The 12950-nt window shown below is 38.6% G+C and overlaps 2 protein-coding genes across 2 annotated transcripts in view; one reads left to right on the top strand and one right to left on the bottom strand.

Moving 5' to 3' along the window:
- stx8 (syntaxin 8) overlaps positions 1–5182 on the bottom strand; it is a 31272-nt gene extending 26090 nt beyond the window's left edge. The window contains exons 1-5 of the mRNA XM_008414596.1: positions 5067–5182; positions 3922–4021; positions 3740–3834; positions 3403–3513; positions 88–212 (exon numbers count right to left, since the gene is read on the bottom strand). Of these exons, the coding sequence (XP_008412818.1) occupies positions 88–212; positions 3403–3513; positions 3740–3834; positions 3922–4021; positions 5067–5086 (451 nt within the window). The 5' untranslated portion in view covers positions 5087–5182. The remainder of the gene's footprint in view (positions 1–87; positions 213–3402; positions 3514–3739; positions 3835–3921; positions 4022–5066) is intronic.
- A 3186-nt stretch (positions 5183–8368) lies between these two features.
- Positions 8369–12950, top strand: part of LOC103467877 (TBC1 domain family member 24-like) — a 7123-nt gene continuing 2541 nt past the window's right edge. The window contains exons 1-9 of the mRNA XM_008414609.1: positions 8369–8597; positions 8764–8966; positions 9080–9341; positions 9437–9550; positions 10600–11016; positions 11105–11344; positions 11456–11611; positions 12285–12348; positions 12463–12561. Of these exons, the coding sequence (XP_008412831.1) occupies positions 8398–8597; positions 8764–8966; positions 9080–9341; positions 9437–9550; positions 10600–11016; positions 11105–11344; positions 11456–11611; positions 12285–12348; positions 12463–12561 (1755 nt within the window). The 5' untranslated portion in view covers positions 8369–8397. The remainder of the gene's footprint in view (positions 8598–8763; positions 8967–9079; positions 9342–9436; positions 9551–10599; positions 11017–11104; positions 11345–11455; positions 11612–12284; positions 12349–12462; positions 12562–12950) is intronic.

Below are 12950 nucleotides of genomic sequence, written 5' to 3'. Positions count from 1 at the left end.
CTTCACACACAACATATTTAAAAGCTAGATTTGATTGTGTGAACCTAAAATATTTTATCTATGTTGGATCTATGAAGTGGAAATTACCTTCGATGATTCTCTGTTGCTGTTGTTTAATCTCTCCAAAGGACAGTCCCTTCGTCTCCTCTGACTCCTCAACGAGCCACGGGTTGGCAGTACCTGCTGCTGCTCCTCCGCTCATCAACGTGGATCTGAGGTTCATAAAGACGACAGCTTTTAGCAATCAGCTAGCAACAAGTCAACAAAGACTTAACGTGTACAAAAATGCTTGTTTTTGTCTGAAAGCTCCGACATCTCAGGCAATTTTCATCTATCAGCAAATTCATATGGATACTATTTTCTTTTTTTTTTTTCGAAAACAAAATTCTGAAAAGTGTGCCACAATTTTTGTCCACATCCTCTGAATTAATAGTAAAGCTAAAATTTCTGCCAGCTTAAAATCTTGAAGTGCGCCTAAACCAACTTTACAGAGTGCACATTTTTCTGATTCTTTTTAAGCTCAGTAGAATCATTTTTGAAGTCTTACTTTAAGTTCTGAATTTAATTTTGGTCTGGACTTTGACAAGGCCATTCTAACACAATAATAGATGTGATCCATTACATTGTAACTCTAATGTGTTTTGTGGTTGCTCAGCAGAAAGGTGAACCTCTCAGGTCTGATAGAGTATATTACAGGTTTTCCTCCAGGACTGACCATCGGCTCTGACCAGCTCCCTTGCTGAAGAAAAACATCCCCCAGCAATATGCTGCCACCGTCGTGTTTCACAGTGAAGATTTTGTGTTCAGTGCAGTGACCATTTTCCCATACAAAGTGTTTTTGCATATTGTCCAAAATGCTACATTTTGTTCTCATCTAACCATAGCACCCTCTTCCATGTGATTTCTTTCTTTTAACACAAATTATTCTGCCTTTCTTCCAATAGTAGATTTTTTTCTTTATACTTTTTCCATAAACTGCCAGATTTCTGGAGCACTAATAATTATTCTGTCAACAGATGTTCCACCTAAGCCTTGGGATCTTTTCAGCTCTTCCAGAAATCAAGAATGCAAGCAAAGGTTGATACAATCAGTGAAGCAGGGGAAACGTGGCATTCAGTCGAATCTGTCTAACAGGTTTGATTATTGTTAAACCGAGTGCCAGACATGAACTTCCTCCGTTCTAGCACCTACTGTGTAGAGATCCAATTAAAACAGCCAGGGAGTACCGAAATCAGTCAGACGCATCTTTTGGCAGACGCAAGTAAGATGACTGTCATCACTGAGGATCCAGATCCCGACTGAGTCACATGGACAGGCGAGATTTAACTAATTGCAACCATTTCCTGTTTCCTGTGTAACCAAAGACACAGGAAGGGTAGAGGTGTAAAAGTGTTTCCAAAGGGCAACGTGCTGTGCCGAGCTTTTAAGCGGCACCAAGTCCTTTTTTTTTTTTATTATTATTTAAAAGTTAAAGTTCTCCTGGCAGGCTTGATGCTGTTCATTCTACTCCATTTTTTCCAACCACCAAAAAAGCAGCTTAGATCATTGAAGCATGGCCAAATTCATCCCCTCCCACACTTCTGTCCTCTCAGACCACACAGTGGGAATGGGGTCTGACGCCTTCCCTCAAATCCAAATTACCCACCACATATCGCCATTAAAGTCAGGTCTCAGTGAGCAAACTGAAAGCCGTACCACCACATGATTACAGTTTGCCAAGCTAATTTATTAGCGAATGTCGTTTGGGTTTTTTTTTTTTGCAAGGAATCCTTTTATGTAATTGAGTGTGTGGTCTGTAAAAAGATGAAAGCTTGTGCAAAGCAGCGCTAAATAGATCAATCCCATATCCGAAGCTTGTGAAAGATATCAGAGAAACTCACAGGCACAACTCAGCGCCAGGGCTCCTTTTAACGCGACTGATCTGATTAAACTGATTCTGCTGTAATTTAAATGATTTCCATCAATCACCTACATCATTCACTTGGCTTTTTTTTTTCTCCTGTGTTTCTCTTCCACAGGACTAAAACAGTCTTGGATTCCAAAATGTCATTAATGGGAAAAGTTAAGAGCAGAGCATCACTAGTACTTCCTGAAAAAAATATATCACCTGTGTAAAAGTGTGGGAGGGTTTTTCAGGGGCCACCATATGTGTGATGAGCAAGCAAATAAGTCTAATGACAAAAAATAACCTGGAAAGTCCCTAAAACTCCAGACAAATGGGCTTCAGTCCAAGTGATGATGCCAGTAGAGGTCAAAGCACACAACTCACACACAAGAACCTTCAAGGTCCTTGTGTGTGAGCACACACACAGTCCTTGTGTGTGAAGGACTGTAACGCTTCATCAAAGCCAAGTACAGATCCTGTGACAACTTAATTTAAAACAGTGGTCTACAGAACAATGATTCATGGTTTGTTTTTTTTTATAATGTACTATTTATAGCCATAGAGTAGAATCTTACAATTGAAAAAAATAACAAAATCACACAGAGAAAGTCTGGGAAAATCTTGGTCAATAAAGCTGGGATGAAATGTGTAAACATTTGTTTTGGTTTCAGATTAAAAACCATTAACCTACTTGAAACATATATTAAATTAATATACAACACACTACAAAGCAGGCTAAACAGGCTTTCTAACATTTCCAATCTCAAAGACTTTTCTAAGGATCAATTTGATCATTTTCAAAAGTCAAAATGTGTTCGTTTTTCTTTTCATTAAATCTGTTACAACATAAACTGAAACTATGACCATGTCCTTCTTTTACACATTCAGTGCCCTGCAAATTCATCGTTTTTTAAATTGTAATGCCAATAACTTCCATTTACTTACCTCAAATTTGATGTGACTGTCCACCACATTATTGTGAATAGATTCTATACATAAAATATGTCACCAAAAATCGAATTGCTTTTGGTTGCAAGCTCAAAATGTTAAAACAAGGAAATGTGACTGCACATCACCTGAACACACCATCCCCACGGTGGAACATGGTTGTGTTGCTTTCTTTCAACAAGGATCATGCAACGTTTCCTTCCACTTTCAACTTGGTGCTACTTTGTGCTGGTTTGTCATATATAATGGAAATAAAATGCTTTAAAGCTTGTGGTTGTAATGTGGCAACATGTTGGAAGATTCAACAGAAGCAAATACTTTTGCAAGGCATGTAAGTAACAGAAAAGTATCTTCCAGAAAACATAGCTAGGAATATTTTTTATCATTCCAATACTTAGGAGTTAAAGGTCACACACATTATTGGAACCAATTAGTGTGGAGTAATCTGCATTCTAAAAATCAAAAAGCCACTTAAGTAGACTGAAAATCGTGTGAAATGTGTCTGCAAACTGTATTTTACTGAAGTTTGATTCGATACAGGATGACCTGGTTCCTCTACAGGTTAATACCTGGACGGTTCAGGCTCTGTGACGTCTCCTTTGAAGGTGGCATTGAGTTGCTTCTCTCTGGTTAGCAGATTATCAATCAGGTTCTGCCTCCTGTCAGCCTCTGACTGCATTCTGACGAGAGCAAGTCAAGATCAAACCATCACCAATGGACTCGACGAGGTTTCCTGATCAGGAGGGGAAACTGTTCACAATGTATGTAGTTGACTTTTCACAGAACACTGACGCCCTCTACAGGATCACCACCGTTACTGCGAGCAGAACCAGCTCTCCGGGAATGACAGTAATGTCAGTCTCATGACTTTCAGAACTTGTCATCGTCAGAAAAAAAAAAGGATACATGCGCCGAGACGAGGAGCTCCTTAACAAGCCTTCTTTGAGCTGAGCAATATTCTGTTTGAGTTTCTGAAGGGACGCTCGTAAAGTCATATTTATCTGGGGGGGAAAAGGAAAAGCACATGCACGCAGGTGAACATGGAGGCACATTATCTCAGAAAAGAAACAGAGAAGGTAGCGCCTCACCTTTGCAGGGTTTCCCCCCGTTCGCTGCTGCCTGTTTCTTTCATGGATATTTTCTGCTATCTCCTGGGCAAGGCGGCAGGTGGCGTCATAATTCTGCAACCTACAGGAGAAGTGGGTTGGGAAGGAAAATGTGTAACATGTGAAGCAACAACAGATAAGTTTCTCAAATACAATTTAAAGAACAGCAGAACAGAGTGTTGCAGCCAAAATCTCAACTATGATCAGACTAAGATGCTGAATTAAAACTATTCTGTAAAGAGTGGACCAGAATTCGTCCACAGTAATGGAAAATACTCCACAGTTGCTGCGAATATTTGATGGCAGATGCTGCAGCAAAGGGTAGAACCACTTATAAGTATGAGGAGGCAATATTTTTTTTCACAAAAAGCCACGATGATTTGGGAAATTAAAAAAAAGCAAAAACAATAGAAATCTATAAGGCGGCATCTATAAGATGACATTAAACTCACTGATCCAAAACATTTCACAGTTGTGAAATGTTGGGTATCTGGTAGTTGTTTATAACTTGAAAACGTTCCTTTTTCATTGTGTCATACAGTTAAACAGTTCGTTTTCAGTGGAATCCCGTCAGGATCTCCTGACGGGGATACCAACAAAACTATTTTAGATAATATGTTTAGCGTGATTCTTCAGTTAAGGAGATGCGAGTCTGTTCACAGTCAGAATTTGGAAAGTTTTCTGCTTATAACTGATGAGCAGATGTGACTCGCATCTGCCTAACGTAAGAAATACACCAATAATACTGTCAAAAATACAAACAATGAAATAAAAAAAAATAAAAAAACAAGCCACTTGTGACACTTATTTATCATCTAGTCAGAATGTGGAGCTGAACCACACCACATTCCTGCCCATTGTCATGCGCAGTACTGTGTCACGTTAAGCGAAAAATAAGGGTCTAATGCTGTTTCCATTGCAGCTTCTTTTCCATGTAAATACAAAAACAAAGAATTCATAGCAACAAAATATAAACACTGTTATGTATTTGGTTGAATTTGATACGGAACAAGCAACCAATGAAGCTAACTGGGTACAAAAACGAAACAATCGGGCACAAAAAAAGACATATGTTGCTGTTAATACATTTGAGACGGTCCATTTTATTAGAAGACGTAATCACCTACCAGGGATCTTGAGACATCATGACAAAAGTTAACTATGACTCGAAATAGCACAGCTTCAAGCAGAGCAGTAATCACTAACAAGCCGTTCCTTGTTTTGGAAACGACGTCACTACGGCGAACAGCGAGGGTCATTAGACTACAGAGACTCAATCGTTTTCCGTAGAAAACCAACAAATAACAATATGAAGAGCTACATTCTGCGGTACAGTCACTATACAACAATCGCATAATACCCCAACCTTTTAACTTAAATTTGAATGAAATTATTTTGATCTATCTGCTTGCTTTCAAACAAATAATTGTACATACTATTCTATTCTGTTCTATTCGATCTGTTCTGTGGTTTATAGGACCAATGTCATCAACTCAAAATGACAACAAAATTGAAAGCAACACATTTCAAGCTCTATAAATGCTTCTAACAAGAGTGTATGGATAGTAAATACTAATATGATATACTATAGAATCTTTTACACTCACATTTTATCCAATTAACTTTCACACATTTTACTAACAAACATAACGACTCTGGAGTTTCATCTGGCAACTAAACCCCTGTCGCTCAAAGAAAAAGTCACACAAATATAATAACCCTTTCATGCATGAATTGTGATCCTTCACGTCATAATTTTGTTTCCAGTGTTTTTTTTTTTTTTTTTTATAGCATTAAAAAGGTGGAAACATTTTTTTTTTTTGTAAAAATGTATAGGATTTCTTTCTATGTGATCAGTTTTAATTTTCTGTGAATAGAAAGTTGTTATTTGGAAAATACAACTGTAGAATTAGCCTTTAGGGTTCACTTGATGTCACAATTTTTTTTTTACCTGCCGTCCTCTAGAGTAGAAGAAGGGATTGGTTATTCCTGAGTTGATTTTTCGTTTGTCTGCCATATTGGATTTAACAAAAATGTTCTTGCCACTCTCAGTGGATGGCCAGTATTTGAACTTGATAGTGTATTGTAAGACGCAGTAGTGTCCTCTTCAGTGGTCTGTGTGCAATTAAAACATAAAGATCCCCAAGAAATACAAGAAAATGTCTTTTAGATAGCTGTCCACTGCAATGACCGCTATGAAAGGGGGAGTACTTGAATGGTCAGAAGTACTGTTCAATACACGACCTGGAGATATAGCAATGTATATTTCAATAATTTAAAGATGCCATTTACAACAATTTTCTTCTTTTGATGATAGTTAACAAAATGAGTTTCAACTTGGATAATTTCAAAGGTTTCATTAATATAGTGATAAAGGTACATGTGTCTTTTTGTTCAGTGTATGTAAACTTCTGGATTTTATCATACATATTCAAGCTAAGCTCTGATATAACTGCATCATTGTATTAGATTTTGGTTTCAGTTTTATTTGTTAATTTTTACCGTCTTTTTCGGTAACTTGTTACTTATATTGTTTTAAGTATTATTTCAGATAAATTATGATAAATGAAAGAGAACTATGAACATGAATCAATTCCTTTTAACTTGGCTTATCTGAATTTTGAACAGCTTTTTGGTACAACACTGACCGTATATGTGCGTTTTATTTTTCTTCATGAGAAGTGAACTGTTACAACCAGCAGATAAAAGAGTAAACTTCGGTTCCACTACATTGAAGTGCCCATGTGTGAGGTAAGGGGTAGTAGATGTTTCACACCCAAACAAACCTTGTGTTTGACCAAAAACACATGTGTTATGCGGTGCAACAAACATACAAACTTCGGGAGCCTTCTTAGAAAACACCTTCTTGATGTTTTGATTCCATGAGGCAATTTCACAGAACAAGTAACATTTCCTGATTGGCCTATTGTGTCTTAAAATGTAACCTTGAGAGATGTTTTGTTCCAAAATAACTTCTTCTTTTTTTTAACAATACCTTTACTGAGTTTGAGTAAAGGTAATATGACACAAATATAACCACAGTAAACATAAACTCTTACCTTTGTGATTTAAGGTCAAAGTTCATGATTCAACAATGAGTAACAGATGGGGCAAAATGATCAAAACCACTGATGAGCAAAAGGGACATAAAGGCCTTCCTTACATTTGTCAAAAGTATCTTGATGACCCCTAAGACTTCTGGAAAAATATATTGTGAAATGATGAGACGGAGGTTAAAGGTTTCTGAAAATGTTTGTCCTGTTGCATATGGTATGAAAACTAACACAACATTTAAGAAAAAGTCATACATGTTGGTAATAGTGTGATGTTCTGGGGTAGCTTTGCTTCTTTGGGACTAGGTAATGTGCTGTTATTAAAAAAATCCCAAAAACAAGTCTCTACCACAAAATTCACTTGGAGACTGAATGAACATCAGAATAAGACTGAAATAAGACTGGCATATTTTGGTTGTGGAGCAGTATGAGCAACCTGCAACAAATCTTCAACATAAAAAATATAATTGAAGATTTAGAGTGACCTATTTAAACTCCAAGCATAAATTAAGTTGAGGTGCTGTGAACAGTAGGCAACAATGGGTAACACAACCAGTTTTAGGGACCACAAACCAACAAAATCTGCATTGATTTGTTGGTAAAACAATGCCTTTATGCTTTCTTTAGTCTTATACTTTAGTGAAATGGGTTAGAGTCACTCAGTGGAACAGAACTGAATCTGGATAGATTTGGATAGATTTTTTACTCCGAAAAATTACATCCTCATTTGAAAACTGTATTTACTCTGGTTGTAGTTGTTTGGTATTAAAATTTGTTTAATGATCTGAGTGCAACGGGAAGGCAAACCGGGACGAATCTGTGAGGAAGAAAACACTTTTTCAATGCACTGTACACATGCAGCTTATGCATCAATATCTTCAGTCAATAAGTAGTTTAGATCTATGACATAATTTCCTCAAAGAGAGTCTATTTTCCCACAAAGTACATGAGGGACATTTTCTAGTGGCAAACAGAAAGATGGAAGTTATTTAATGAAATACTATACCTAGGTCGTTATAAATCCAAAGAAAGGGAACCAGGCTGTGAAGGGTGACTATGTTTTTACTTGACAGTAACAAAGTGTTTACTCCAGAACAGTTGATCTCTAAAAAGGGCCTTTATTTTGGTTCATTTGTTAGACATTCTGATGTCTTGTTTCTTTGGCTCAAGAAATGATGGTAGCACTGTGGAAACAGTTCTCAGAAACAGACCTGGTGTTGCGAAAGTTAAAACAGGAAAATCACTGGACCTTTTTCCTTTCGGTACGAGCGTCAACACAAACAAACCGTGGCCAACCCACATGACATTAGCTATCAGGTTTATATAAAGCGCTGATGCTCAGAAGGTGCTTACTGAGAAAAGAGGAGACACTTTCCTTCTGAGACACTTTCCTTCGAGGGTTGAGATGATTCACTTTTCAAGAACTCTGGAGTTTTCAAACTTTGGGAACATGAACATGATTTCTTTTGCATCTCCTGAACAAGACATGAACTCCATGTTGACAAGTAGAAGACCGAGGTCTCGTTCCTATAACAACCTAGAGGACAGTAAAAACTGTGACTTTCAAGTAAAAACGGAGGAAGCCAATGCAAGACCTCGCTCCAGGTATGTTTTTATTCTCACCTTTGCGGTTCAGTTATTCTTAGTAGATTACAAATAAGGTAGTATTTTGTGTGTTTTCTTGTACTTATCCAGATTTTTGTTTGCTTCAGCTTTTTAACAGGACAACTGATTAATGTTACTAACTGAGGAATCTTCCCTTCTTCTTTAGATCATTTTACAGTTATGAGACATCAGAGTTGTTCTCCAATTTTGACACAGAAAACTTTTTGCGGTCCTATCCACTGAGGCAGAGAACAAGCTCAAGGTCAAGAAATCAAATGTCCAAAATGACCAATAAAGATGGGAATCAATCTGTTGTTCCTGTCAACCCGAAGAAGTCTAAGTCAAAGAAGCTCTCAAAGGATCTTAATGGTATTGAAACAATGCCTTTTAATGCATTGCAAATTCTTTTCCAAAAATTGTGTGCACTGTAAAAGAAAAACAGATTCAAAAACCAACTAAACGAATGTGGTTATCTCACTCAGGCAGTAAAGGCAGTGCCAGGACAGTGTCCATGATAACCATCTCCGAGTCAGACAACTGGGAGATTTGCTCCAGCTCTGGTATGAAGTACGGACAGTTTGTGGACTGGGAGAAGATCGATCCAGAACCTGCGAAGAAATACCAGCAGATCCTGAAGAGCGGGCACCAGCAGCTGAAAAGAATGGGGCGAGAGGGTTTCTGGGCCACCTCGCACACACTGAGGGCCAAAGGATACTATCATATCATCCACAACATCAATTCCAGGTTAAGACAAATATCATGTCATATCAGAAATGTTACTAATGTTCATGAGACCATATGGTAATTTTTATTTCAGCCATTTATTTCACTAATTGCAGGGCCGTTACGCCAGATAGGGATGTTTACTACGACCTGGCCAAGAAGCTTTTTGGGGAACAGAAAGTTAGAACTCACCAGGTCCCGGATTACATGGAGGATGGGGATATACCAAGGTAAGTCAGTGGTATTAGTCTATTTCCACCCAGAGTAAAAACTCAAAATAGTAGCTTACAATGAGCATTAGAAGTGCTTTGAAATATTTATTGTCAAGAAGCTCCAGTCTTAATCTGCTGCACAAAATATTTTGTCTAAAATGTGGATATTAGAGAATTTTTTTATTGGAATTGCACAGACAGAGTACAAACAGAATGCTTAAAGAAACAGCAAGTATTTAACTATATTTCAGATTAAACTTGCTTCCCAGAGCCTTTTGTTTTTATTTAGGCACTTTGAATTTTAAACTGGTGCATTTCTACCATAAAAGCATGTAATATATAATGAACATCCATCCATTTTCTTTACACCCTTGTCCCTTAGTGGGGTCAGGAGGGTTGCTGGTGCCTATCTCCAGCTAACGTTCCGGGCGAGAGGGGGGTCACCCTGGACAGGTTGCCAGTCTGTTGCAGGGCAACACAGAGACACACAGGACAAACAACCATGCACACACAYACTCACACCTATGGGCAATTTAGACAGACCAATTAACCTGACAGTCATGTTTTTGGATTGTGGGAGGAAGCCGGAGTACCCGGAGAAAACCCACCATGCACAGGGAGAACATGCAAACTCCATGCAGAAAGACCGGGGCCGGGAATCGAACCCGGAACTTTCTTGCTGCAAGGCAACAGCTCTACCAACTGCGCCACTGTGCAGCCTATATAATGAACATACTTAAGTTTACCAAAGTAGTATTCATGTAAAACACTCTCACAGCACGGGGGATGCTTTTAGCCTAACACTGTAAAAAAAAAAAAAAAAAAAACATTAGTTCAAAAATGCTCATGTTGTGAGCAAAAAGTGAAGTTGTTTTTTGGTACTGAAAATTAAATGTACTTCAATTTATGGCAATCTAAATAAAATTACTTCTTTACAAATTATTAACTTTGTGCCTTATTTGTTTGCATGAATGAGTAAAAGACGCTAAGTACATTCTTGAAAAAAGAGCATACACCATTTTGTTTTTATGACCAGTGGGCACCATGTTCCCTCTCTTTCTTTCCAGATACTGTCTCAACAAAGCAGGCATGAATTCTGTTAAAAAGATCCTTATATGCCTTGGCAGTTACTTCCCAGACATGAGCTACTGTCCCATCCTTCCTGCCTTGGTCTCTCTCATACTCCACTTTAGTGAGGATGAGGCAGAGTGTTTCTACAGCGTGTCTCGACTCATCTGCTACAAAGACCCCAACAAGCGCTACATCGACCAGACGTTTCTTACTTATCGTGCTTCTTGCATGACATTCGGGGACCTTGCCAACAGGTGTTGCCGAGGCATCCGAAAGCTTATTGCCAGCTCGCATCAAAACCTCTTTGAATTTTACTCCGACTGGATCATGTGGATTTTTGCTGACCTTCCATTCACATATGCAATCAGAGTTCTGGACGTCTACTTACTGGAGGGTTTCAAGGTTCTCTTCAGGTTGGTTGCCACTCCAGTTTATTTTTGAAAATGCGATTTCTTTTCTGGCCTGACTACTGTAAATATATTTCACAATCTCTGTTTGTAGGGTTGCATTAGCTTTGCTTGACCTCTACAAGGTGTCCGTGTCATCTCGAGTAGCAGACGTCGAAGACTTTAGAACTGACATGAAACGCTTTGTGCAAAGTGTAGCTCGCCACTGCACAGTTGAGAAGCTTTTGGAAAGAGCCTTCCAGATTCCAATTGCTACACGAAATGAGCTTAACCTTCTGTTCAATGCAAATAAGGATGCCCTAATGCAAAAAGGTGTCAGCACACACCAAAAGAGGTATGTTTACAATTGCACTGCTATTGACCGGCTATGGAACTCTCCAGAAACAAGATTAAGAAATAACATCTAATGTTGCTGTTATCTTTGATGTTCTCGATGGTCCTGAAGGCAGACGGTGGAATCAGTGGACTTAAACACCTTCAGCTCCAGTGTTGTCACAGAGACGGAGATGAGGGTCATCTGGGCCTGGATTCCTGAACGTTTTGCGCTCTTCAACCCCGTTCGGTTGTTTCATATCGCAGAAGATGGAAGAGGTCTTTCTTCGTAAGGGACTTTTATTTGATCCCAATAAAAATACTGCTTAGAAAAATAGCAAGTAGCTCATACTTGTGTAGCGCTTTATCAAGTCCATAGAACCCCAAAGTGCTTTACACTACATTCAGTCATTCACCCATTGACACACACATGATGGCAAGCTACTGGACAGTAGCCACAGCTGCCCTGGGGCATGCTGACAGAGGCAAGGCTGCCATGCACTGGCCCTAAGTGTGTTGCCCAAGGACACAACAACAGAAATGGACAGAGCAGCAGCTGAACTGACAACCCACTGATTGCAGGACCAATTCCTACCACCGTAGTCACTGTCATTCTTATAAATTACAGTAATAATGCATTCTTTTTTCAAATTCGCACTAGTGAGTTGTGATTAGGTATCAACACCTACAGGGCAGCTTGTCTCTTCTCCTATAAACTCAGGTCTATGTTTTAGTAGAGGGAGAGTAACCAGAGACCAGTGGTATATTTTCACCATCAACACATTTGTCTTGACTTCAAACATCACATCATTGACGTGACGGCTAATGACTCTCACATTAGATCTGTTTACAAGTCTGTACAGTCAATAAAAGTTCCCCAATGAAACTTTTATATTAGCCTGTTGTGGAAAATTGTTGGGTGGATAGACTGATGTATTTATTTTCCTTTCCTTCTCATTTAGATTGTATTCACGCGTTGAAGGACAAGAGCCAGTAGTACTCATCATCAAAACAATGGATGAAGAGGTAATTGAATTGAGTGGTTTACATGAAACTTAAATAAATTAGACTATGGCAGTATCTTTAATATTAATATTTAGATTCAATTAAAGTGTTAACATGATATGACACTTTTCTCAGGTTTTTGGAGCTTTCTTGTCAACGGATTTGATGGAAAGACGGAATCACGACTCTCAGGGACTTACATACTTTGGAACTGGGGAGTGTTTTGTTTTTACGGTAAGCCAACTTTACCCATTTTTTTAGGCTTCTGTTAATATATCATGGTAATAAATTGGTAAAAGAAAACTACAGCATTAAAACTGATTTAAAATGTTATGTGGTAGTTCATTAATACAATACAGAAAAAAATTAGCCTAAGAACATATATTATTTAGATGTGAAATGTAAAAAGGGGGCTGCACAGTGGCGCAGTTGTTGCCTTGCAGCAAGAAGGTTCTGGGTTCAATTCCCGGCCCCGGTCTCTTTGCATGGAGTTTGCATGTTCTCCCTGTGCATGCGTGGGTTTTCTCCGGGTACCCTGGCTTCGTCCCACAGTCCAAAAACATGACTGTCAGGTTAATTGGCCTCTCCAAATTGTCCCTAGGTGTGTGTGTGTGTGTGTGTGT

The sequence above is a fragment of the Poecilia reticulata genome, linkage group LG1 (assembly GCF_000633615.1).
Source record: "Poecilia reticulata strain Guanapo linkage group LG1, Guppy_female_1.0+MT, whole genome shotgun sequence".
Taxonomy (NCBI): domain Eukaryota; kingdom Metazoa; phylum Chordata; class Actinopteri; order Cyprinodontiformes; family Poeciliidae; genus Poecilia; species Poecilia reticulata.
The sequence above is the reverse complement of the archived record's forward strand: the minus strand, read 5'-3'. Positions and strand labels throughout refer to the sequence as shown.